General features: G+C 33.9%; 1 protein-coding gene across 5 annotated transcripts in view; it reads left to right on the top strand.

The window, feature by feature from the left end:
- Positions 1 to 27792, top strand: part of fus (epithelial splicing regulatory protein fusilli) — an 84548-nt gene that overhangs the window by 15052 nt on the left and 41704 nt on the right. For all 5 annotated transcript variants that reach the window (XM_090176773.1, XM_090176772.1, XM_090176774.1 and 2 more), the window contains exons 3-4: positions 11515 to 11658; positions 22930 to 23152. In XM_090176773.1, the coding sequence (XP_090032899.1) occupies positions 11515 to 11658; positions 22930 to 23152 (367 nt within the window). The remainder of the gene's footprint in view (positions 1 to 11514; positions 11659 to 22929; positions 23153 to 27792) is intronic.

Raw genomic sequence — 27792 nt, 5'->3', positions numbered from 1 at the left:
TCATCCGTAGTTAAATGTAATAAAACTTCATTAAAAATAGACCCAATTTTTCAAGCCTTTTCCCCAAATATAACAGGGTTGCCACAAATCAGGGGAAGAGTCGGGGAATTAAAAAATTAGTCTAAAAAGTCGGGGAATTTTTAAGAGAGTTGTAAAAGTTATGAAACTATCGTGAAAATATTTCAAATGTGGTCATAAAGTAGAATATAAAGTTTAAAAATTGTCTAATTTTGGACTTAAAAAGTGGTTAGATAATTTGAAACTGAAAATATTATGGCAACCCTGTATAATATTTATTACAGGGTTTCCACACGTCAGGGAATTTAAAAATGAGTCTTAAAAAGTCCGGGAATTTAAAAATGAGTCTTAAAAAGTCGGGGAATTTGAAAATGAGCCTAAAAAGTCCGGGAATTTAAAAATGAGTCTTAAAAAGTCCGGGAATTTAAAAATCAGCCTAAAAAGTCCGGGAATTTAAAAATCAGCCTAAAAAGTCCGGGAATTTAAAAATCAGCCTAAAAAGTCCGGGAATTTAAAAATGAGTCTTAAAAAGTCCGGGAATTTAAAAATGAGTCTTAAAAAGTCCGGGAATTTAAAAATGAGTCTTAAAAAGTCCGGGAATTTAAAAATGAGTCTTAAAAAGTCCGGGAATTTAAAAATGAGTCTTAAAAAGTCCGGGAATTTAAAAATGAGTCTTAAAAAGTCGGGGAATTTAAAAATCAGCCTAAAAAGTCAGCAGGGTTGCCACGGTACCTGGAACTCCTGTAAAAGTCAGGGAATTTGAATATGGGTATAAAAATCAGGGAAAGTCAGGGAATTTTAAAAATTAGTCTAAAAATCAGGGAAATGTCATGGAATTTGATTTCGGTTGCACATAGGAAACTTATATTAAAATATAGGTTAAAAAATACAATCTTGGCACAAAATAAGTCGGGGGAAATCTCCAGCGATAGTCAGGCAAACCTGGAAAAGTCAGGGAATTTTATTGTGAAAAAACTGTGGCCCCCATGGTCAGGGAATTTTAAGAATGGTAAAAATTCAGGGAAAAGTCAGGTAATTCAATTTTAGCTTGACACTTTTCGAAGGTAATTTTAATCTAGATCTATAACAAATTCTATGATTATCATTTGTTTCCTTGAAAGTTTGGATAATTTTTTCAACTTAGCAATAACCTTTTACTGAAAATAAAATATACTAGTAAAACATGTTTCTACTTCTTGCATTGGAAATAACACGTTAGAGATTAGTAAAAAAATTCCACCATTAAACAACAATTATCGTAAAACAATTTAAGTCTGTCAAATAAGTACCCAAACAAATATTTCACAAGATTATAAACAGCTATTTGAATCTCAAAACTTAATTACAGGGCTCCCAGAGTTCCTATAAATTCCTTTAATTTCAATATGCTCCTATAATTGTTTTTTTTTTTGTTTTTTTTTTTTTTTTTCAAAATTGTTCCTATAAATTCCTATTTTTTCGAAATTTTCAAGTTTTTCGAAAGCAATATCCAGAAATTCCTATAATTTTAAAAATAATGTATTAGAAAACGGCCTTAACATTTGGGGAAAATTTGCCTTCTAAATAGAACTTAGCTCTGGCTTATGTCCGGTGTTATCGAAAACATCAACGGTTGGGCTCGGAGTTCCTATAAATTCCTATTATTAGCTAAAATGTTCCTATAAATTCCTATTATTAGCTAAAATGTTCCTATAAATTCCTATTATTAGCTAAAATGTTCCTATAAATTCCTATTTTTAGCTAAAATGTTCCTATAAATTCCTATTATTAGCTAAAATGTTCCTATAAATTCCTATTTTTAGCTAAAATGTTCCTATAAATTCCTATTATTAGCTAAAATGTTCCTATAAATTCCTATTATTAGCTAAAATGTTCCTATAAATTCCTATTATTAGCTAAAATGTTCCTATAAATTCCTATTATTAGCTAAAATGTTCCTATAAATTCCTATTTTTAGCTAAAATGTTCCTATAAATTCCTATTATTAGCTAAAATGTTCCTATAAATTCCTATTTTTAGCTAAAATGTTCCTATAAATTCCTATTATTAGCTAAAATGTTCCTATAAATTCCTATTTTTAGCTAAAATGTTCCTATAAATTCCTATTTTTAGCTAAAATGTTCCTATAAATTCCTATTTTTAGCTAAAATGTTCCTATAAATTCCTATTATTAGCTAAAATGTTCCTATAAATTCCTATTATTAGCTAAAATGTTCCTATAAATTCCTATTATTAGCTAAAATGTTCCTATAAATTCCTATTATTAGCTAAAATGTTCCTATAAATTCCTATTATTAGCTAAAATGTTCCTATAAATTCCTATTTTTAGCTAAAATGTTCCTATAAATTCCTATTTTTAGCTAAAATGCGAGGGGTAAGACACTCTGCGAACTCGGTGTACACTGCCGTACCTTTGACAGTGCTAAATGGAACTCGCGAACTCTTGAAAATATGTACCTTTAACAGTGCTAAATGCACGAACTCGTTGTACAGATTATCTGAGACTGTCTTACCCCTCGCTAAAATGTTCCTATAAATTCCTATATTTTCTATGAAATTTCCTTAAATTCCTATAATATTCAAAACAAAATCGCTGTGAGCCCTGTTATTATCATATTCAGTATGAAAAATGAAAAAATTATCAGATTAATTCAATAAGAGATAGCCAAATATTTTTCAAAATAACCCCGACCAGAATGGAGCTAGGGCATCAAAATATTTTTAACCGTACTTAGAATGTAACGTGTATATTTCTTATCAGTTATCTCGAATATATCTTAACAAGGGGGTAATTTCTGCTCAGTCAAGATATAGATTATGTTTTATAACGAGCAAGCCCCCAATAACGTATCCGGAATACTGTTAAGTGTGAAAATGCGTTCCTTTGATAAGATTCCTAAGAAAACCGCGTGGCCTACTTCTGCATCTAGTTGTGTCCGTTCAGTTTTCACTCTTTTTTTTATGATAATTTCTACGCCGCTAGTTTTGGTCTGGTTTCAGCTCGAGAACTGGTTAATTTACGATAAAAACATTTAAACTTTTAGCCTTTTTACGACGTTCTTACCTGATAGTAAAGGAATAAGGCGGCGGATGGCTTAAGTCTACGACGTAGGTTTTTATCGTGTCCGCCGTTTTGTTTCTACTTTCAAGTGGTTCTCAAGTTTTAGTCTCGTCTAGTGTCTGTATACGAGTAGGTTTTCTCAGGGGAGTCTCGCTTTTTCCCCTCAGGAATTAATGGAGGAATATGATGATAAGCCGCTTTCCACTCGTGAATTCCACCAGTTTTCCGTTTTCACTATAGAATCCTGACATACCTGTTGTATCTTGTCATTTTCTACCGGTTCGATGGGATACATTTTTCCGTTGTCTAGCGTTAAGAGTAAAGACGTTAAATTAACGTTACCATCGTTGAAATTATTTAATTAAATAATCGGGGAATTTCAAATGGGCCTATAAAGTCGGGGAATTTAAAATGGGAATATAAAGTCGGGGAATTTCAAATGGGCCTATAAAGTCGGGGAATTTCAAATGGGCCTATAAAGTCGGGGAATTTCAAATGGGCCTATAAAGTCGGGGAATTTCAAATGGGCCTATAAAGTCGGGGATTTTTAAAATGGGCCTATAAAGTCGGGGATTTTTAAAATGGGCCTATAAAGTCGGGGAGTTTTAAAATGGGCCTATAAAGTCGGGGATTTTTAAAATGGGCCTATAAAGTCGGGGATTTTTAAAATGGGCCTATAAAGTCGGGGATTTTTAAAATGAGCGTAAAAGATCAGATAATTTTAAGAATTTGTAAACATTCAGGGAAAAGTTAGGCAATTCAATTTTATCTTCACACTTTTTGAATTTAATTTTACTCTAGACCTATGACAAATTCTAGGATTATCATTTATTTCCTTGAAAGTTTGGCTGATTTTTTCAACATTGCCAAATAACCTTTTAATTGAAATATAAGTCCATTTAAATTAATTTACTTTTGATAAGAGTAAAATATAACATAAAAATATTGGCCTTAACATCTGTCAGGGAAAATCTCTTAAAATGGTCAGGGAATTTGAATCTCAAAATTTGGTGGCAACCCTGTAATATAACGGTAATTGTTATCGTTAACTCTTTAACTACTAATTGACCAGATTAACTTGTTAGTCTTCAGCTATTCAGATAGACTCGCGAAGGAATTCGTACAGAGAAACTAACATTTCTAGTAACATTAGCTCTATTAGCATTGAAAATAAAGCACACAAATTATTTATTTCCTAAATGTTAATTTTCGTCTACTATTTGAAAAATCAATTTCATTGCAATCTCAAATTATAATTTTTTATTGAAGTATTTGAATCCTTCAACAAAAATATACAAATTTGTAACTTTAATAATTTCTAAGTTGTAATTGAAGTTTACAATGCGAAATGAGTATGTAGGTTAAAGGATTAGACCTAATTGGCTGAATGTAAAGCAAGCCCATCCAGTAGATCCCATATAATATATTTTTGAGTCACCGCTTCTGCTAAAATACTAAATGACCGAATTAATTACTCGTTATGAGGTTATAAACGTAATTGAGTTAATGTATGTATTTTAGATTTGTGTTTGTGTGTTTTCGCCACGTTGATTCAAATCCTACTCGATCTCAAGATTTGGGCCAAGGACTTTTATGAGAGTAAAAATTTCGGTCTCTCCCTTAGGCCCCCCCCCCCCATACCATCTGAATATCTTTCGACTTGGTTTTTACTAATATTCAGGTTTACCGCCTTATTTTACTGATAATGCTCGCGGATATTATAAGTTTTTTTTTATTATTTTCGATTTGAAATTTAAAAGTTTTGATATTTTGATGCCGGCTTATTTGTATAGAGGTGTCCTTGCCAGTTTGAACCATTTGAACGTGGTTTAGGGGTTCTTGGCGTTATTTGGTTTGGGAGAGACAAATTTTTTAAGATTTGAGTCATTAACTTGTATAGTAATTACTATAGGCAGACCAGTGGTTCTATAATATCCTCAGGGTGACCGCAGTTCCTAAATTTAATATTTTTTTCTATAATTTAACGACTTTCCTTATTTCTACTATAATTTAATTAAAATACTCTATATTTTAACTCAAAAGTCTTAAAAAATAAAAATAGTTGATATTTTACCCTTAGAAGTCTTTAAAACGTCCTTGTTTTTGAAGATGCTTATTTCCAACACTGTTCGCCGATAGTTCTCGACTATTTCTATCGGTTATCAACTTAATTTTGAAGGTTATACACCCTTTAAACAATTCTTATTGCACAATTATTTTTCTCCTATATTTTCGTTTTTATCTCCCAATTTTCTGACGCTGTTTTCCTATATTTCCTTTAAGGAATTTAAAATATTATGTGGTTACCCTATATCCTATATTTTAAGATTTACCCTAAGGTTTGGAAATGTCATTAATTCGGGAGGATGGGTTTATTCGACATTAGAAGCTCCCTCCCTGGTTAAATAGTCAAGTATATTGGTTAGCAAAGTCATTTTAACCCTGTAATTCTATATTTTAAAACTGTAAAACCCCATATAATTCTACATTTTAACCCTGTAAAACCCCCTATAATTCTACCTTTTTCCCTGTAAAATCCCTATAATTCTACATTTTAACCCTGTAAAACCCCCTATAATTCTACATTTTAACCCTGTAAAGCCCCTATAATTCTACATTTTAACCCAATAGAACCTTTGCATTTTTACATTTTAACCCAATAGAACCTTTGCATTTTTACATTTTAACCCAATAGAACCTTTGCATTTTTACATTTTAACCCAATAGAACCTTTGCATTTTTACATTTTAACCCAATAGAACCTTTGCATTTTTACATTTTAACCCAATAGAACCTTTGCATTTTTACATTTTAACGTAATAGCACCTTTGCATTTCTACATTTTAACCCAATAGCACCTTTGCATTTTTACATTTTAACCCAATAGCACCTTTGCATTTTAACTCCGTAAACTACCTAATTTCTTTATTGAAATTATGCTATAAATTTTATTATTACACCTAAGCATATTTTTTTTTGGGGGTTTTAGTCCGGTAATTCTACTTTTGTGGCTGCTATAAATAAGCGGTAGTCGAGATGCCATTTGCGTATTTCCTATTTGGTTGTAATCCGTTGTAATCTGGGCCAAAAATTTGCGCGATCAAGAGAAAAAATGTTCTGATTTTATCCAACCCGGATTCCCTCCTTTGATATTGGCGAGGAAAAACAAAATTTGAGAAACTCTATTTAAGACGTATCCTTTTAATACGTTTAATTAGTATAATTAGTGTCAAAATTATTATTTATTGCCCGACCATATTTTCTTCTGGGAAGATAAAATTTACGTACATTTTTTTATATCGGCATTTTACGTTATTTATCTAAATTTAAAATACCCTTTAAGCCATGACCGTCATTTTGAACACGTATCCGGTGTAACTTCAATTTCCCGTTGAAGAAAAACTAGTCCTAGGTATCACTTCCCCTGGTGGAAATGGTGTGGATATTTTGCGATTAAAATAAAATTAATTTTTTTTATTTATTTTATTTAATAGCTTTAATTGATTTGTAAAAACGTTTTTCCTCTATTCATGACAAATTGATTAATAGTTTGCGTGAAACGAAATTGAAATTGATCTGATCTAAATTTCAATAAGTAATTAAATTTTGCTTTGAATTGGCATTGCTACAGAAACTGATATATACCTGGCGATTTAAATCAATGATTTAAAACAATTATATTTTAAATGAAAGATTGAAAAACAAAATTACCTTTAAATCACTGATTTAAAAACTTAATTTTTATTATTTAAATGTCATTTAAATCGCACATTCGAAAGCGTAATGTCATTTAAATCGCACATTTGAAAGCGTAATGTCATTTAAATCGCACATTTGAAAGCGTAATGTCATTTAAATCGCACTTTTGAAAGCGTAATGTCATTTAAATCGCACTTTTGAAAGCGTAATGTCATTTAAATCGCACTTTTGAAAGCGTAATGTCATTTAAATCGCACTTTTGAAAGCGTAATGTCATTTAAATCGCACTTTTGAAAGCGTAATGTCATTTAAATCGCACTTTTGAAAGCGTAATGTCATTTAAATCGCACTTTTGAAAGCGTAATGTCATTTAAATCGCACTTTTGAAAGCGTAATGTCATTTAAATCGCACATTTGAAAGCGTAATGTCATTTAAATCGCACATTTGAAAGCGCCATGTCATTTAAATCGCACATTTGAAAGCGCCATGTCATTTAAATCGCACATTTGAAAGCGCCATGTCATTTAAATCGCACATTTGAAAGCGTAATGTCATTTAAATCGCACATTTGAAAGCGTAATGTCATTTAAATCGCACTTTTGAAAGCGTAATGTCATTTAAATCGCACTTTTGAAAGCGTAATGTCATTTAAATCGCACATTTGAAAGCGTAATGTTATTTAAATCGCACTTTTGAAAGCGCCATGTCATTTAAATCGCACATTTGAAAGCGCCATGTCATTTAAATCGCACATTTGAAAGCGCCATGTCATTTAAATCGCACTTTTGAAAGCGCCATGTCATTTAAATCGCACTTTTGAAAGCGCCATGTCATTTAAATCGCACTTTTGAAAGCGCCATGTCATTTAAATCGCACTTTTGAAAGCGCCATGTCATTTAAATCGCACTTTTGAAAGCGCCATGTCATTTAAATAGCACATTTGAAAGCGTAATGTCATTTAAATCGCACATTTGAAAGCGTAATGTCATTTAAATCGCACATTTGAAAGCGTAATGTTATTTAAATCGCACTTTTGAAAGCGTAATGTCATTTAAATCGCACTTTTGAAAGCGTAATGTCATTTAAATCGCACATTTGAAAGCGTAATGTTATTTAAATCGCACTTTTGAAAGCGTAATGTCATTTAAATCGCACTTTTGAAAGCGTAATGTCATTTAAATCGCACTTTTGAAAGCGCCATGTCATTTAAATCGCACTTTTGAAAGCGCCATGTCATTTAAATAGCACATTTGAAAGCGTAATGTCATTTAAATCGCACATTTGAAAGCGTAATGTCATTTAAATCGCACATTTGAAAGCGTAATGTTATTTAAATCGCACTTTTGAAAGCGTAATGTCATTTAAATCGCACTTTTGAAAGCGTAATGTCATTTAAATCGCACATTTGAAAGCGTAATGTTATTTAAATCGCACTTTTGAAAGCGTAATGTCATTTAAATCGCACTTTTGAAAGCGTAATGTCATTTAAATCGCACTTTTGAAAGCGTAATGTCATTTAAATCGCACATTTGAAAGCGTAATGTCATTTAAATCGCACTTTTGAAAGCGTAATGTCATTTAAATCGCACTTTTGAAAGCGTAATGTCATTTAAATCGCACTTTTGAAAGCGTAATGTCATTTAAATCGCACATTTGAAAGCGTCATGTCATTTAAATCGCACATTTGAAAGCGTCATGTCATTTAAATCGCACTTTTGAAAGCGTCATGTCATTTAAATCGCACTTTTGAAAGCGCCATGTCATTTAAATCGCACTTTTGAAAGCGCCATGTCATTTAAATCGCACTTTTGAAAGCGCCATGTCATTTAAATCGCACTTTTGAAAGCGCCATGTCATTTAAATCGCACTTTTGAAAGCGCCATGTCATTTAAATCGCACTTTTGAAAGCGCCATGTCATTTAAATCGCACTTTTGAAAGCGTAATGTCATTTAAATCGCACATTTGAAAGCGTAATGTCATTTAAATCGCACATTTGAAAGCGTAATGTCATTTAAATCGCACTTTTGAAAGCGTAATGTCATTTAAATCGCACATTTGAAAGCGTAATGTCATTTAAATCGCACTTTTGAAAGCGTAATGTCATTTAAATCGCACATTTGAAAGCGTAATGTCATTTAAATCGCACATTTGAAAGCGTAATGTCATTTAAATCGCACATTTGAAAGCGTAATGTCATTTAAATCGCACATTTGAAAGCGTAATGTCATTTAAATCGCACATTTGAAAGCGTAATGTCATTTAAATCGCACATTTGAAAGCGTAATGTCATTTAAATCGCACATTTGAAAGCGTAATGTCATTTAAATCGCACTTTTGAAAGCGTAATGTCATTTAAATCGCACTTTTGAAAGCGTCATGTCATTTAAATCGCACATTTGAAAGCGTCATGTCATTTAAATCGCACTTTTGAAAGCGTCATGTCATTTAAATCGCACATTTGAAAGCGTCATGTCATTTAAATCGCACATTTGAAAGCGTAATGTCATTTAAATCGCACATTTGAAAGCGTAATGTCATTTAAATCGCACTTTTGAAAGCGCCATGTCATTTAAATCGCACTTTTGAAAGCGCCATGTCATTTAAATCGCACATTTGAAAGCGTAATGTCATTTAAATCGCACATTTGAAAGCGTAATGTCATTTAAATCGCACTTTTGAAAGCGTCATGTCATTTAAATCGCACATTTGAAAGCGTCATGTCATTTAAATCGCACATTTGAAAGCGTAATGTCATTTAAATCGCACATTTGAAAGCGTCATGTCATTTAAATCGCACATTTGAAAGCGTAATGTCATTTAAATCGCACATTTGAAAGCGTAATGTCATTTAAATCGCACTTTTGAAAGCGTCATGTCATTTAAATCGCACATTTGAAAGCGTAATGTCATTTAAATCGCACATTTGAAAGCGTAATGTCATTTAAATCGCACATTTGAAAGCGTAATGTCATTTAAATCGCACATTTGAAAGCGTCATGTCATTTAAATCGCACTTTTGAAAGCGTCATGTCATTTAAATCGCACATTTGAAAGCGTCATGTCATTTAAATCGCACATTTGAAAGCGTAATGTCATTTAAATCGCACATTTGAAAGCGTCATGTCATTTAAATCGCACTTTTGAAAGCGTCATGTCATTTAAATCGCACATTTGAAAGCGTCATGTCATTTAAATCGCACATTTGAAAGCGTCATGTCATTTAAATCGCACTTTTGAAAGCGTAATGTCATTTAAATCGCACATTTGAAAGCGTAATGTCATTTAAATCGCACATTTGAAAGCGTAATGTCATTTAAATCGCACATTTGAAAGCGTAATGTCATTTAAATCGCACATTTGAAAGCGTAATGTCATTTAAATCGCACATTTGAAAGCGTAATGTCATTTAAATCGCACATTTGAAAGCGTAATGTCATTTAAATCGCACATTTGAAAGCGTAATGTCATTTAAATCGCACTTTTGAAAGCGTCATGTCATTTAAATCGCACATTTGAAAGCGTCATGTCATTTAAATCGCACATTTGAAAGCGTAATGTCATTTAAATCGCACATTTGAAAGCGTCATGTCATTTAAATCGCACTTTTGAAAGCGTCATGTCATTTAAATCGCACATTTGAAAGCGTCATGTCATTTAAATCGCACTTTTGAAAGCGTCATGTCATTTAAATCGCACTTTTGAAAGCGTAATGTCATTTAAATCGCACATTTGAAAGCGTAATGTCATTTAAATCGCACATTTGAAAGCGTAATGTCATTTAAATCGCACATTTGAAAGCGTAATGTCATTTAAATCGCACATTTGAAAGCGTAATGTCATTTAAATCGCACATTTGAAAGCGTAATGTCATTTAAATCGCACATTTGAAAGCGTAATGTCATTTAAATCGCACTTTTGAAAGCGTCATGTCATTTAAATCGCACATTTGAAAGCGTCATGTCATTTAAATCGCACATTTGAAAGCGTAATGTCATTTAAATCGCACATTTGAAAGCGTAATGTCATTTAAATCGCACTTTTGAAAGCGTCATGTCATTTAAATCGCACATTTGAAAGCGTAATGTCATTTAAATCGCACATTTGAAAGCGTAATGTCATTTAAATCGCACATTTGAAAGCGTAATGTCATTTAAATCGCACATTTGAAAGCGTCATGTCATTTAAATCGCACATTTGAAAGCGTAATGTCATTTAAATCGCACATTTGAAAGCGTAATGTCATTTAAATCGCACTTTTGAAAGCGTCATGTCATTTAAATCGCACATTTGAAAGCGTCATGTCATTTAAATCGCACATTTGAAAGCGTAATGTCATTTAAATCGCACATTTGAAAGCGTCATGTCATTTAAATCGCACATTTGAAAGCGTCATGTCATTTAAATCGCACTTTTGAAAGCGTCATGTCATTTAAATCGCACTTTTGAAAGCGTCATGTCATTTAAATCGCACATTTGAAAGCGTATTTAAATCCGACAACCCTTGAAACTAGAGGCGGGTGAAAGTATATCGATTAACCGATTAGCAATCATTTTAATCGAATAACAGCGAACGCGCTGATATAAATACTAAACCGGAAATATAGACTTACGCAATCGGCCATGTTTATATTATCAGATGTACGGGTACATCCTTAGAAGCAGATATGAATAGTACGATTGGAATGGTATCGTGGATTGTCTAAAAGAGGATGTTTTGTCTTTTTTGTCGAACAGGTAGTCGCTGTTCAGTCATATCCGGTAAAGCCGCGTGGCTCTGATGTCAACGAGAATCTCATCTCCGAAGAGTGTCGCAATGAATTCGGCGTCACCGAGGACATGGTCAAAAATGCCCAACCCCTCGAACAAGTTCTCGAAATGGTCAGTATTCTCCGATTAATATTCATTTTTATGAATTAAATCTTGCTTTAGAGTTGCTTAGACTGATGGGTTAGGTAAGGCAAATCTTTCCTTTGGAAAGGGATGGGTACGAATGTCGCTCATGAAAGCGAAGCTTGCCTTTGGAAAGAAAGGTTTCTGTACTAATGTTGCTTATGGACACGAATTTTGCTCGTAAAAGCAAATCTTGCATTTTGCAGGTTTGGGTGTTGCTCATGAAAGCAAGTCGTGCATTTGTAAAGGGATGGATATGAATTTTGCTCATGAAAGCAAATCGTGCATTTGTAAAGGATGGATACGAATTTTGCTCATGAAAGCAAATCGTGCATTTGTAAAGGATGGATACGAATTTTGCTCATGAAAGCAAGTCGTGCATTTGTAAAGGGATGGATACGAATTTTGCTCATGAAAGCAAATCGTGCATTTGTAAAGGATGGATACGAATTTTGCTCGTAAAAGCAAATCTTGCATTTTGCAGGTTTGGGTGTTGCTCATGAAAGCAAATCGTGCATTTGTAGAGGATGGATACGAATTTTGCTCGTAAAAGCAAATCTTGCATTTGGAAAGGGTTGACTACCAATTTTGCTCATGAAAGTAAATCTTTCATATGGAAGGGATAGATTGGAATTTTTCTCAGTTAAAAACCACGACAGCGTTCGAAATAATCGCTTTCAACCAAACCTTTTTGTAAATTATCCAGTGAGTGCGGAAGAATTTTCTGGAACCAGGGAGGATCCCAGATACTTGGTTACATAACTAGATACTAGAGCGTAACCTTACTAATATATCCGTTAAATATTTGAATAAACCATTATATGCAGTTAAATAACGATATCTTATCGTGAGCGGGCTGGCGTAGTGGTTAGCACTTTCGCCTCGCAGCGAGAGGAGCCGGGTTCGATCCCAGCGAATAAACTCCTTCTGCGTTGAGTTTGCAAGTTCTCTCCCCACTGGTTTCAAGGGTTTTCCCCCGAGCTCTTCGGTTTCCCCATTCCATAAAAACTTGTCGAGGTTAACGGTAATAGTTAAGTGTAGGGAGCTGTTGACTCGCGTGGCATGAAGGGCTTTCCACCACCCTCCTACGCATTGTAACCTGGCCACCTGAATTAATGGCTTTGAAAGTCGCTTGATGACTTAGGTAGTGCCTTGGGTATTAGCCTAGCTGATTATTATTATTATTATATTCCTTTAATAAAAATGCTATATACAATCAACCAAAATACCAATAATGGATTTATTTATATTTAAATGACCATGTTGAAACGAATTTTAGCGTTGCTGGAAATAACCAAACAAATCAGCAAGGTATCTGATTGATACCCTAAAACCGAGGGGCTAACCACTCCCCGTAATCGGTGTACAACCCTGTAACTTTGACTGCACTAAAATGATTACGTAAATGAGTACAGATTTAGCACTACCAAAGGCTGTACTCATTGGTAATCGGTGTACAGATTTTCAAAGAGTGGTTAGCCCCTCGCCTAAAACTTAGTCTCCCAACGCCATTGAAGCGAGTGCCAGTGACGTATTTCCTTTCTGCCACACTCTCGTCCGCGGCAGGGTGACCACCTATATTTTATACTATATTAATATGTTCTTCCTATAACTTCCTATAATTTGAGAATTTCCTATATTTCGATATGTTTTTCGTGGTAATATTATTATTATTAAAGCAAAGTTGCTTTAAAAGCATTGGTTTTATCTTTATTAAAATTATTCCTATAAATTCACTGAAATTTCCTATAAAATAATAATCAGCTAGCTAGGCTAATACCCAAGGCACCACCTTAGGCCTAAGTCATCATGCGACTTTTGAAGCCTTAATTCAGGTGGCCGGGTTATAATGCGTAGGAGGGTGGTGGCAAGCCCTGCATGCCACGAGATCGAGCCATCAGCTCCCTACACAAACTATTACCGTTAACCTAAGCAAGTTTTTATGACTATGAATTTCCTATTTTTCCTATAAACAATTAGAGGGTCTCCTGTGGTCACTCTGCCGACGAGTATTCGACTATTATACCTGCGGGTTGTATAAATACATTCTTGAAAATAACAACCAAAATCAGAAATCCATATCTCTGCTTGGAATGCTTATCCTGGCGTATCGCGTATGGTAAGATCACTCTGACGGCTTTGGCCCCGCCTACGAGAGAAAAAATACCCTCTGCGCGCGCTCCCCTCTCACATAATTGTTTGTTAATTTAACATAGTGACGTCAAAAAAACCGTCAGCCACATCGAGATGAAAATCTGCCGCGATAAGAATTCCAAGTAGAGCTATGGGTTCCTGACAAAATGGACTGAACATGTGCCGAACTTTTAAAACCATAGAATAGTCACGGTTACGAGTCCTACTGGCAGTAGCCCAATATTGTCTTTGTGAATGGCTTGACCGTATTAGCTAGGTATTTTAAGATGCAGGGTTGCCACGCGTCAGGGAAAAGTCAGGGAATTTAAAAATGGGCCTAAAAAGTCAGTTAAATGTCAGGGAATTTTAAGAATTGGTAAAAATTCAGGGAAAAGTCAGGGAATTAAATTTTATCTTGGCACTTTTTGAAGGTAATTTAACTCTAGATGTATGACAAATTCCACGATTATCATTTATTTCCATGAATGTTTGGCTAATTTTTTCAACATTGCAATAACCTTTTTACTGAAATATAAGTCCATCAAATTTATTAACTTCTGATAAAAGTAAAATATAAAAGAAAAATTTTGGCTTTAATAAGTCAGGGAAAATCTCTTAAAATGGTCAGGGAAAACGGGGAATAGTCAGGGAATTTGAATCTGAAAATTTTGTGGCAACCCTGAGATGGTTCTATTGACTTATATTACGACCATTAATGATGGAAAAAAGCTCTAAATCAGCTATTGGTCAGTTGAAGGTAATTTATGTACGGCTCGCCGTTAGTAGAAATCAAATCACGTACAAATTTAAATTTTGTACTTTTACGAGCGGAGTGTTTTTTAATAGCGACTGAAAACGGCTCTCCGACAATTGAGTTTTCACGGATACTAATAGGTTTTCTGGTAGCCGCTTTACCGACTCCGACTATCGAATGTTGGACCCCACCCATAATATATTCACGATTTTGCAGGAAATAAGCCAGTCGCGTATCATTTGCCAAAATGTAACGTCCCTAAAATAGTGGCGTAGAACTACCGACTTCGCCAAAACCGCAAGCAGACATTTTTCAGTGGAATTTTTGCTAGACTTAAGAGCCTCGAGCTCGTGGCTAATGCGGGGCTTGGCGGTGTCGGACATTCGTTCGTTTTGTCAATGTTGTCGTCTGTCTATTACAATGTTTTGTTTATAACATTCACCCGATTATTTTGTAGGGCTGTTGATTTTAATTTATTTTTTTGATTGATGGAAATTGATAAATAATAAATCTTTTTTAAAAACCAACTGTGTTTATTGTGCACCAAATTATTATTTAGGACAGCGGTTCCCAAAAGGTGGAAATATTGTTAGTTAAGTTTTACACTGACAGAGTTAATATTAGCCAGAATTAGGTGGATAATTTAGGGTTCCGCCAGAATTAGGTGGACAATTTAGGGTTCCGCCAGAATTCGGTGGACAATTTAGGGTTCCGCCAGAATTCGGTGGACAATTTAGGGTTCCGCCAGAATTCGGTGGACAATTTAGGGTTCCGCCAGAATTCGGTGGACAATTTAGGGTTCCGCCAGAATTCGGTGGACAATTTAGGGTTCCGCCAGAATTCGGTGGACAATTTAGGGTTCCGCCAGAATTCGGTGGACAATTTAGGGTTCCGCCAGAATTCGGTGGACAATTTAGGGTTCCGCCAGAATTCGGTGGACAATTTAGGGTTCCGCCAGAATTCGGTGGACAATTTAGGGTTCCGCCAGAATTCGGTGGACAATTTAGGGTTCCGCCAGAATTCGGTGGACAATTTAGGGTTCCATAGAAAAAGAAATGCGCAATAATTACAGTTGGTTTTAAAAAAGTTTTATTATTTATCAATTTCAATCCATTAAAAAATAAATTAAAATCAACAGCCCTACAAAAGGGCCACAAAATAACTATTAATTTATGCGCAAGTAGCTTTAATAATTTTCTGATTTAAAATGAATTTTAATTGATTTTTTTTTAACATTTTATACGCCCCGTTTCTTATTAATTGATAATTTTCGTGCAGCGGTAACATAAACTATAAATTAAATAATAATTAATTCTAATTGGTACTTGTAACTTAGTTTGATCTGAATTGAAATCGCTACAGAACCTACTTTGCACATTTTTGTAAATACATAAAGTATAATATTTAAATGAACCTTTTCTTTAACTTGATTTAAATCAAAAAATTTACTAAATTAATTTAAATAAACCTTTTCTTAAACCAACTTAATTTAAATCAACCTTTTCTCTAAATAACTTTATTTAAATGAACCTTTTCTTTAAATAACTTTATTTAGTTCAACCTTTTCTTTAAATAATTTCAATTAAATCATCCTTTTCTTTAAATAATTTCAATTAAATCATCCTTTTCTTTAAATAATTTCAATTAAATCATCCTTTTCTTTAAATAACTTCAATTAAATCAATCTTTTCTTTAAATAACTTGATTTAAATCAACCTTTTCTTTAAATAACTTGATTTAGTTCAACCTTTTCTTTAAATAACTTATATTAAATCAACCTTTTCTCTAAATAACTTTATTTAGTTCAACCTTTTCTTTAAATAACTTCAATTAAATCATCCTTTTCTTTAACTTCAATTAAATCATCCTTTTCTTTAACTTCAATTAAATCATCCTTTTCTTTAAATAACTTCAATTAAATCAATCTTTTCTTTAAATAACTTGATTTAAATCAACCTTTTCTTTAAATAACTTGATTTAGTTCAACCTTTTCTTTAAATAACTTATATTAAATCAACCTTTTCTCTAAATAACTTTATTTAGTTCAACCTTTTCTTTAAATAACTTCAATTAAATCATCCTTTTCTTTAACTTCAATTAAATCAACCTTTTCTTTAAATAACTTGATTTAAATCATCCTTTTCTTTAAATAACTTGATTTAAATCATCCTTTTCTTTAAATAACTTGATTTAAATCATCCTTTTCTTTAAATAACTTGATTTAAATCATCCTTTTCTTTAAATAACTTCAATTAAATCAATCTTTTCTTTAAATAACTTGATTTAAATCAACCTTTTCTTTAAATAACTTGATTTAGTTCAACCTTTTCTTTAAATAACTTATATTAAATCAACCTTTTCTCTAAATAACTTTATTTAGTTCAACCTTTTCTTTAAATAACTTCAATTAAATCATCCTTTTCTTTAACTTCAATTAAATCATCCTTTTCTTTAACTTCAATTAAATCATCCTTTTCTTTAAATAACTTCAATTAAATCAATCTTTTCTTTAAATAACTTGATTTAAATCAACCTTTTCTTTAAATAACTTGATTTAGTTCAACCTTTTCTTTAAATAACTTATATTAAATCAACCTTTTCTCTAAATAACTTTATTTAGTTCAACCTTTTCTTTAAATAACTTCAATTAAATCATCCTTTTCTTTAACTTCAATTAAATCATCCTTTTCTTTAAATAACTTCAATTAAATCAATCTTTTCTTTAAATAACTTGATTTAAATCAACCTTTTCTTTAAATAACTTGATTTAGTTCAACCTTTTCTTTAAATAACTTATATTAAATCAACCTTTTCTCTAAATAACTTTATTTAGTTCAACCTTTTCTTTAAATAACTTCAATTAAATCATCCTTTTCTTTAACTTCAATTAAATCAACCTTTTCTTTAAATAACTTGATTTAAATCATCCTTTTCTTTAAATAACTTGATTTAAATCATCCTTTTCTTTAAATAACTTGATTTAAATCATCCTTTTCTTTAAATAACTTGATTTAAATCATCCTTTTCTTTAAATAACTTGAATTAAATCAACCTTTTCTTTAAATAACTTCAATTAAATCAATCTTTTCTTTAAATAACTTGATTTAAATCAGACAACCCTCCTGTATTTTTGTCGGCAAGGTGACCTTTCAAACGCGACACCTTGTTTTTTTCTGGTTTAAAGCGTAATTATGCCCATAAATAACCGATTTCGAGAAAACCTTCGACTGATCAGAGAATCGCCGTAAGACGAGGATATTCGAAAACTTTATTTCCATATCCTGTCACGCGCAGTATTCCACTTATTTTAGCCCATCGAATTTTTTCCCAGTTATATTTAGTGGATAGTTTTGACCACCTAGACTAGCCAAAAAAATCTTTTTTTTACCAATTGAGGAAGTGTAGGAATTATTAAAATATTTGTATTTTATTTTTGTAACCGAAACGAGTTAAATTATTATATAATTTCTTAGTCAAATATTAGACGAAAAAAAATAAAATATTTAGAAAACAAATTTGTGAGATTGTAGACGGTACTGACGTGCGAAACTGCGAAACCGGTCTACTGTTGGAATATCTGGCTATAAATTTTTTACTTCTAGATTGTAGGAGTATTAAAGGTTGTAAACCTTTGCCTTATTCCAGTAGAAGAAAACTACACTTATAATTTTGTGTTTAAACTGGCAATTTGAGATTCAATAGTTTATTAGTTATAACATATTACAATAAAGCTAACACCGGATTTAAAAAACTACCCAAACTATTGAGTACTAATGTATAGTTTTTAACAGGGTTGGCACTTTTTTGACTTTTATATTAAAAATCAAATCAATCACTTTTTTTTATTTTATTGATTTTTACGTAATTAATTCAATTTTTTAAGAATAATTTATATAATATAATAATAAATGGTGTGATTTAGATCAATGATTTTTATTAAAAAATAAATCACTTAATTTAAAACTTGATTTTAATCAAATAGATTTAAATCGGTCAACCATTGTTTTGAGCGTACGATTGGAACTCGATGATAGCAAGGCCCTAGAATATCTAAAAGTCTATTCCGCCAAGGTCCCTTACTTCCTCTAAAATCGAGATTTGGTCCTTGAAGTGCCTTATTTCCAATAAATCAGCTGGAAAACCCATTCGGTTTAAAATACTTTTATAATTCTATAAAAATGTCAGGGCTCCCAGAGTTCCTATAATTCCTATAAATTCCTATAATTTCAATATGCTCCTATAATTTCCTATTTTCTCAAAATTGTTCCTATAATTTCCTATTCTCAAAATTGTTCCTATAATTTCCTATTCTCAAAATTGTTCCTATAATTTCCTATTCTCAAAATTGTTCCTATAATTTCCTATTCTCAAAATTGTTCCTATAATTTCCTATTCTCAAAATTGTTCCTATAATTTCCTATTCTCAAAATTGTTCCTATAAATTCCTATTCTCAAAATTGTTCCTATAATTTCCTATTCTCAAAATTGTTCCTATAAATTCCTATTCTCAAAATTGTTCCTATAATTTCCTATTTTCTCAAAATTGTTCCTATAATTTCCTATTCTCAAAATTGTTCCTATAATTTCCTATTCTCAAAATTGTTCCTATAATTTCCTATTCTCAAAATTGTTCCTATAATTTCCTATTCTCAAAATTGTTCCTATAATTTCCTATTCTCAAAATTGTTCCTATAATTTCCTATTCTCAAAATTGTTCCTATAATTTCCTATTCTCAAAATTGTTCCTATAATTTCCTATTCTCAAAATTGTTCCTATAATTTCCTATTCTCAAAATTGTTCCTATAAATTCCTATTCTCAAAATTGTTCCTATAAATTCCTATTTTGGCTAAAATGTTCCTATAAATTCCTATTTTTAGCTAAAATTGTTCCTATAAATTCCTATTTTTGGCTAAAATGTTTCTATAAATTCCTATTTTTTGGCTAAAAATGTTCCTATAAATTCCTATATTTTCGATGAAATTTCCCATAATTCCTATAATATTATAAAAATCGCTGGGAGCCCTAAAATGTCCAAACTGAGGCGTATCGATACATATCAGTTATAAGTTAGTGGTAATTAATTTTTTGGGATACTTTAGATCTTTATATAATCTCATTTTACATTGGCCCCTATTTGGATCCTATATTCAACATTTGGGTTCCTATTTCACAGTACGTTTATCGTGTTAAATTCCTTGTTTTCCCAATACTACTATAATATAATATTAATATTAACGTATCATGTATCTTAATATTTAAATGTAGTTTATCTCAATTTCCCCGTATGTGCCTGGATCTATTTCAAAATAATTGAACTGAGTGGTACCACACCTCCTATATTTAAGTTTCCCCAAAAATCTTTCGTCTATTTTTCTAGAAACCCGACTATATTATCGTCAAGATAATTCGCTGTTTTGCTATAAATATTTGGAGCTTGTCCGTGGTGACCCAGGGTACCCCGACGTGACCGTGTCCCTCGAAGTCTTATTTAATTGGGAATTGCTCGTTGAAACAGGCGTTAAAATGCCAGAATAACGAGCGAGTGCGACCTAATTTGTATACCCCCCATTTTGTTTGGGAAAGGGCTGTCCGCTGGCCAATTAACTCCTCGGCAGAGATTGTCTTTGTGTGGTACTGAAGTCATAAAACACCCCTCCGTTAGTCAGTAGTCAACCTACGTTTGTTTGTTTGAAAAGCGACAACTAAGCACGCCTTATTTGTTTAGACATCTTTTTTGTCGGCGCTAGGAAGACAAAGTGTCGAATAGAATGCTTGACTAAGCCTAATTATATTTAGTTTTACTTCTAATTATTTCGCGTTTATGAACTGTGATTAAAAAACGTTTACTTCCGTCAGCTAGTTTAACTTTAAACTTCAGATCCGATATCCTGAGCATTCGCCTCAAAATATATTTTTCATATTATCAGGGCCCCCATAGGTCCTATAATTCCTATAAAATCCTATATTTTCTAAAATGTCCTATAACATTCTATATTTTTAGCAAAATCCCCAAAAAGTCATATAAAATGCTATAATTTTGATATTTTGACCATTTCAAATCCCGCCACTCAGTAAAATTTATAGATTTAGCTATTGGATAAATTCCTATATAAAGTCATTCTAGTGATTGTTAACGGGGAAGACTACTGTGGCCATTGTCTACTTTCGCGCTATTTCAAGCTGAACTCTTTTAATTTTGTGTTTTAACTTATAAAATGAATATTTAAGTGTAGAACAGCCTCTTATTTAGTGCCTAAAATAATTTTGACAATTTTAAATTTAAAAGTAATTAAGTTATTACGTTTTAATTCGGACCCCCGGAGCTAAACAAGTTGGGCAAGCGCCCAAACTACCCTTTAGTTAGGACCTTATATCTCGTTAACTATTAATATTAGAATTATCAAAATTATTTTAAGCACTAGAGGAAGGTTCAGCCTAATAAGAAAAATATAATTCAATTATGTGATTGTTAAAACAGAAACGTTCAGCTTGAACGAAAAAGAGGCTTTTACTGTATTCTTCCCCCTTAACAACTGGTTAGCTACTGTTTTTGTGATAAAATGGTTAAATAGTTTTTTTTTAAGTAAAATTCAAAGATTTATTTCACTAATTATAGATTTGATTTTTAAATGCATAAATCAGTAAATGAAATAGGATTTTATTATATATGCTATAATTTTGAAAAAGTAGTCTATATTTTTAGATATATTCCTATTTTTCCTAAATGCTATATATTTAGCATATTTGGTTAAATGCAACTAATAAAAATCTAAAAAGGTAACACACCCACAATAAATATATTTACCACGTGGCTAGAATTGAGCAAATTTTGCGTGTGGGATTTTGAATTTCAAAGTTCTTTTAGAAATCAAACAGATTTTGAGATTTCGGAGCTTTCGGAGCTCACTTATCGTGTTGATTTGTGGTTTTTTAAGCTGATTTCGAGATTTTGAAACTGATTTTCGCCCTGATTTTGGGATTTTCAAGTTGATTTAAAAAATCATTTTTCTCTAGAGTGTACGGAATTTGTACGAACGTCGGACCCCTCTCAGAATTTTCTATATATAATTACTTTAAAATATACGGAATGAACCTTATGTATTTCGATAATTTTAAGTTATAATTCCTACATATATTTGGGCGCTCACTATTGTCTAAAAGTTAGTGCTTTCAACGGCCAACTGATCAGGTTAATAGGCCCTTCAATAAAACATCTTCATAGATATTGCCAAGAAGTCATGGTTCCGAGAGCCAGGTTAATATTCTATACTCTTTCACCCAGTCTAGTCTCAAATTGTATCTGATTCCCTTATCAAAAGTTACTGAACTGATCTGCCATAATTCTGACCAGATTCAGTTAACCGAGCAGTTATCTGACTTATACATCTTGTGCAAAGTAAATCCAAATTAACTGGGATTAAAATTTGGAAAGGAATTTACTTTGGGAATAAGTAAAATCGATTACTGTGAAGCATTTGAAATCTGCTCACCTGCTGTCTATGTGTTTACAATTAATTCAGTTTAGTTTCGGGTTTAAACTCTGGTTGGCATTTTGATCCGTATCAACTGATCTGATAATATTTGAATGTAATAGTCCTTTCTATAAAGTAACATGACCTTCTTGTTTTGACAAAAGATTAAATTCGACCAGGCACCCTATTTTTAACCATAAACTAAACTGAACTGAACTTCTACGTATTTCGTGACGAATGAGCTATAAAAACAAGTCCTATTGCGGATGGTATAATATCTGATTTATTATAACTATTTTGTCGGGTCAGATAACACGACTTGGGAATCCATACCTCTACTTGGAATGTTTATCGCCGCAGATTTTCGGTTCGATGTGGCTGACGGTTTTTTTGACGTCACTATGTGAACTTAACAAACAACAACGTGAGAGGGGAGCGCGTGCAGAGTTGATTTTTTCTCTCGTAGGCGGGGCCAAAGCCGTCAGAGTGATCTTACCATTCGCGATACGGCAGGATAAGCATTCCCAGTAGAGGTATGGATTCTTGACGGTGAAGAGAGAACTTGCAAACTCTACGCGGAAGTAGTGGTTGCAAGTCAAATCATTAGGTAGTATTACTGATCGGACCACGTTTTGACGTGAAACAAAGTCTTTGGGCGCAAAGCTTTTTGGGGGCCCTATATTTTCAGTTTTTGGACCCCTTCAAAGGATTTATTTTTATTTCGTAAAGCTGGCAAAATATGGCTATTGATACCCCAAATTACAATTTTTCAACATTTTCTGTAAAATTTTAAGAATTTAAAGCTTTTCTCGTGCGCGACTGTTATCTGAGAATCGGTTGTAAGCTCATTTATTGGCAAAAGGGGAATTGAGGACTGATTTGTTTGTGTTTGTTGCAGTTCGACCAGTTCGTCAGTGCCAAAATGGAGAACGGGCTGGCCCATTCCTTCGTGTTCGTGGCTGACGGGCAGCTTCCTCTGCGCCAGGTGCTGCACCCGGAAGCGTGCCGGAAGAACATCACCCTCCCCGAGTACTACTATTCCTTCTTCGATCTGCGGAAAGAGTTCCAGAAACTCTACAACTCCACCGAAGAAGCCCGCTCCGTTCCTGAAATGCTGCGATGTATCCTTTTCACGCTTTCATATTGGACCAACAAACGCGAGGAGAACGCAGCTAGCCTTTAAACACTCTAAAGGCTAGTTCCCACTTGGCGAATTTTCGAGACGAATAAAATCTTCGCGCAACGAAAAAAGACGCGTTTTTTCGGTCGCTGGCGAAGCGGTTCTCACTTAAGCGCGAAAATTTAAAAACGCTGAAAACAACTCGTGTGGGTTTTTAGTAATGTTTTAGGCCTAACATAAAACATCAGTTCAAAATGAACCAAATGGATGTTCCTGTTGATAATTTCAATAAATAAACGATTCTATTCGTGAGATAATTACCTTTACTTCAGTATCTTGGTCAAGTTGGCTGAGCCGCTTTTCTAAAGACCTAGGCTTAATAAGTGACGGACGGGAGCGGAATAGATCGAGGGAACGCGTTTTGTGATTGGCTGAAGCTTTTTATCGCCAAGGTGTGGACGTCAAAAAATAGAACATTCGCTAGATACCGCGGAGACGCGACTTTAGCGGCGAATTTGAAATTCGCGAGCGTCAATTTTCAGCGCGAAAATTGTTTTTTTCGCTAAGTGGGAACTAGGCTTTACGCAGTGTTGCGTACGAATTTCATTGGACGAGCGTCACGAGCCTTTACGCTGAACGTTTTACGGGCGGGGGGGGGGGGAGACAATTTCCGAATTTTCCCCTTCCGACGGCAGCAGGTGCTAAAGCGTCTAGCCAATGAAAGCTGTACGCGAGAAAATCCACGACTTTTGACGGGTTGCGTTCTCCTTGTGTAGGGTGCTGTGTTTGTTGCTCCTAGCTTTAAGATTGGCTACTTGTTTATAGCGTCGTAGACTAAGCCCCGCCTTGAAACGGATAAGCACCGTGAACTTCTGAATGTCATGGCCGACCCAAACGCGTTACCATGCCAACCTTCGAGCAAGAAACGAATTGCCAAAATTACCCCGGTCTAGGCGTAGGGGATGAACACCCGTATACTCTCGCCAAACTCTTAACTGTAATCAAAGACAATATAAACCTCATAGCCTAGATTGAAATCATGGCCTCGCGCGTAGTCAATAGCGTTAACCCAGTTCCTGCCTGAACTCCGAAAGAATTAGCTCCATAGTTACCATGGTAATCAATTATAGATATAGTTTCGGTTGCAAATAGGAAACTTTTTCTAAAATATAGGTTAAAAAACACAGTCTTGGCGTAAAATAAGGAAAAATTTCCGGAGATGGTCAGGGAATACCTGGAAAAGTCAGGGAATTTGAGTGTAAAAAACTGTGGCAACCCTGTCAGGGAATTTCGTTTTGGTTGCAAATTGGAAACTTCTTTCTAAAATATAGGTAAAAAAATACAAAATCTTGGCGCAAAATAAGTCAGGGAATTTGATTGTGAAAAAACTATGGCAACCCTTAGATAAGACCACAGCCAACTTCAAAGTTGGCCGTGATAGGACAATGACCGAGGGTGATTTTTCGGAGGTCAAGCGCCGGAAGTGGGTAAACGCTTCGTTACCAAACCGTCAATCAGAAAGCTCTCGGAATTCGAATCTAGGATACGGAGCTCTATACATAATCTTTGCTGTAATCGACTCGCACTTACACTATAATCACTTCGTAATCGGTGTACCAAAAATGTGTACACTCTCGATAAAATGATTACAGTAATCGTTTTGTAATCCATCCTTGTAATGGATCACTGAATACGTAATCGATTTACAGTCGTGTACACACTATAAAATGATTACTGTTATCATTCTGTAATCGCTATAAGCGATCACTGATTACGAAATCGGTGTACAGAGTCGATAAAATGATTATCGTAATGGTTTCGTAATCAGCCCGTAATACTTTTGTAATCAGTAGTCAATCACAGATGGTTGGGCTTACTGCTGATACTAAAAAGCTACCACCGAATTTAGTAAAAGTATTGTTAATTGGCATAATGAATATACAGGGTGTTTCAAATGGTTATTCAAAAACTTTAAGGAGTTGTAGGGGGTGAGTTGAGAAGTATGCTTGTTTTTAAAAGAGCGACAGAAAAAGCTTCAAAGTGTGGCCTACTAGCTCCTGGAAGTAGGCTGCAACAAGCAGCAGGGACTTTAAATACTGTTTAAGTTTACATTTTTACGCCGGTTACCTCAATTTGTTTACAAAGTCCTTTTCACCTATCACACGAACCCAAACCTTAATGTTCGCGTTTCCCTGCTGCTTGGCTTTGCGCTTGTTGCAGCCTATTTCCAGGGGCTAGTAGGCTACACTTTGGAACTCTCTGGCGCTCTTTTAACTCTTCGTAGGAAAATGGGAAGAGAACAGGCAGACTTCTATACTCACCCCCTACAACTCCTTCAAATGTTTGCATCACCTTTTGAAACACCCTGTACAGGCTCTACCCTTCCCTCACTTTAAAACAGACAGACAGGTGTAATTGTCGAGGAAGTGTCGGTACATAAAGGTTGTTTACCTTTTCTGTTTTTGTTTACGTCAGAATAGATCTTTTTTCGGATGGACATTTTTTCGGGCGTCAAGTTTCGTAAATTTCGTCACTTTTCAAAACAGCCCAACAACATCCACTTCCTCTTTAACAATTAATTTATGCTTTAAATACTAAAACGCTTGGACGGGCGGAAATTTGCAATTCAACCACAATTCATTATAATTTATAAAACTATTTTGCTTAAAACAGGAGATTATTTTTTAAATTTTGTAGCTTGAAATCGAAGCGGTGAATACCTGTTCTTTTAAAATTGGTTATCCGGGCAGAACCACACCCAATTTATGCCACGTTTGACCCGAAAATTGTCCTATACACTGAAAATATAATACTTAATGAGTATATAAGCTTACATTTTCCCGAAACTTACCAAATTGTAGCCCAACGAACTAAATATGGCTCTTTCTTGTTAATCTAAATTTACACCGCTCACAAACAGGAATTTGTCAAAAAAATGTGGTTTAGTATTTATTTCCATACTGGCGGATAGACATATTTGAAGTTTCATTAAATTTCGGTAGTTTTGTCCAAACGGGTATTTCGTCGTCGCGTACCCCACTATAACTAAGATTATGATGACGCGCGCAGAAAATATCGTGTTTTGCCTTCTTTATGAATTTACACTGCAGGTTGTATTTTAATCCCTTCAAAAAAGAAAGTGAAAAGGTTGTTTTGTCCAAACACGTATTTGATCGTCGCGTACCCCGTTATACCGAAATTATGATAAAAAAGTTTGTTTAGCCTTCTTTACAACTCAGGTTTTCTTGTTTAATTCCATTAAAAAGAAAGTTGTCTTTTATCCAAACACGTATTTCATCGTCGCGTATCCTACTATACCAATTTTATTAGGACGCAAAAAAAAAAACCTTTTTTTGGCTTCTTTACGACTTTAAAAAATTAACTCTGCAGGTTCAGTTTATTTCAATTCCACCAAATAAATAAGAAAGTAAAAAGATTTAACCCAATCTCGGAGATCAAATTGTTCTTTAGTACAATTGACCCATCTTTTAAAAGGCGGGGAACAACCATTTCTGACTTACTGGGTGGCGTAAAACGTTTAATTTAGTTTTCACGTGACTGCGGGTAATTCCACGACTAGCGACAGACACGCGATTCGGCTAGGAGAGCCCGCCAGTGAACCGATCTGAACTGAACCGCGACGCGCCTTATTAGAACTCGTTGGAAGAGAGCCGGGGATCTCGATCATCCTTGGCGACGAAATCATTCGTCCTTGCTTTAATTCGGCGCGTTTCCCTACGGCTAATAGAAGCAGGATGCGGTTCTCTTCACCCGACTTTCCCGCCGGCTCCTCCGCCCCTTTTTTCGCGAAGGGGGAAAACATAAAACGCGTCCTAAGCTAAGCCTCGGCAAATCAAAATTTCGTAATTTGGCAAAAACTGAAGAAGTCTGGGGGAAAAGGGGGCGAGGAAGCGTCATTGCCGCGGCACGGTAATATCTTTTCTATTTTTTTTATAAATCGAGGTTCCTTCTCCATTTTGGAGGACGGGTTACGTAGGAGAACATTGAACCTCCGAAAAATGGTTTCGCGTGGTTGAATTGCGCGGTCCTTTATGTCTAAAATTTTGAAAAGAAACCTTGGGAGCCAAAGACTATCTTCTAGAAAGATTTTTTCGAATGAATGACTTTCAAATGAGCGCTTCGGGAATAAAAATAGAGCCAAAATATTATTTCATTAATGCGCCATTCAACGCGAGAAACAAGCCTTTATGGAATTTTCACGGGCTGTTTTCCACGCTTTACATATTATTCTCGATTTGTACAAGGCTGTATTTGTTTATACTTGGGGATAATTACTGTTGAGGTGATTTTTATTGTTGCGCCTAATACCCCTAAACAAAATCAAATCAGTCCGATATTTCGTTGGTTCCCTAAAACTGACGTCTCGCAACGCGATTGAAGCTCACACCGGTGATGTATTTCTTCCCCCCGTTCTACCAGGGTTGCCATACGTCAGTGTAAAGTCGGGGAATTTAAAATGGGCCTGAAATTTTTTTAAGATTTTGTGAAAAGTCAGGGAATTTTGAGATTTTAGTAAAAAGTCAGGGAATTTTGAGATTTTAGTAAAAAGTCAGGGAATTTTGAGATTTTAGTAAAAAGTCAGGGAATTTTGAGATTTTAGTAAAAAGTCAGGGAATTTTG

The sequence above is a fragment of the Leiobunum rupestre genome, chromosome 5, assembly GCF_980474605.1.
Source record: "Leiobunum rupestre chromosome 5, qqLeiRupe1.1.hap1, whole genome shotgun sequence".
Lineage (NCBI taxonomy): Eukaryota > Metazoa > Arthropoda > Arachnida > Opiliones > Sclerosomatidae > Leiobunum > Leiobunum rupestre.
Note: the sequence above shows the minus strand (reverse complement) of the source record. Positions and strands in the feature narration are given on the sequence as shown.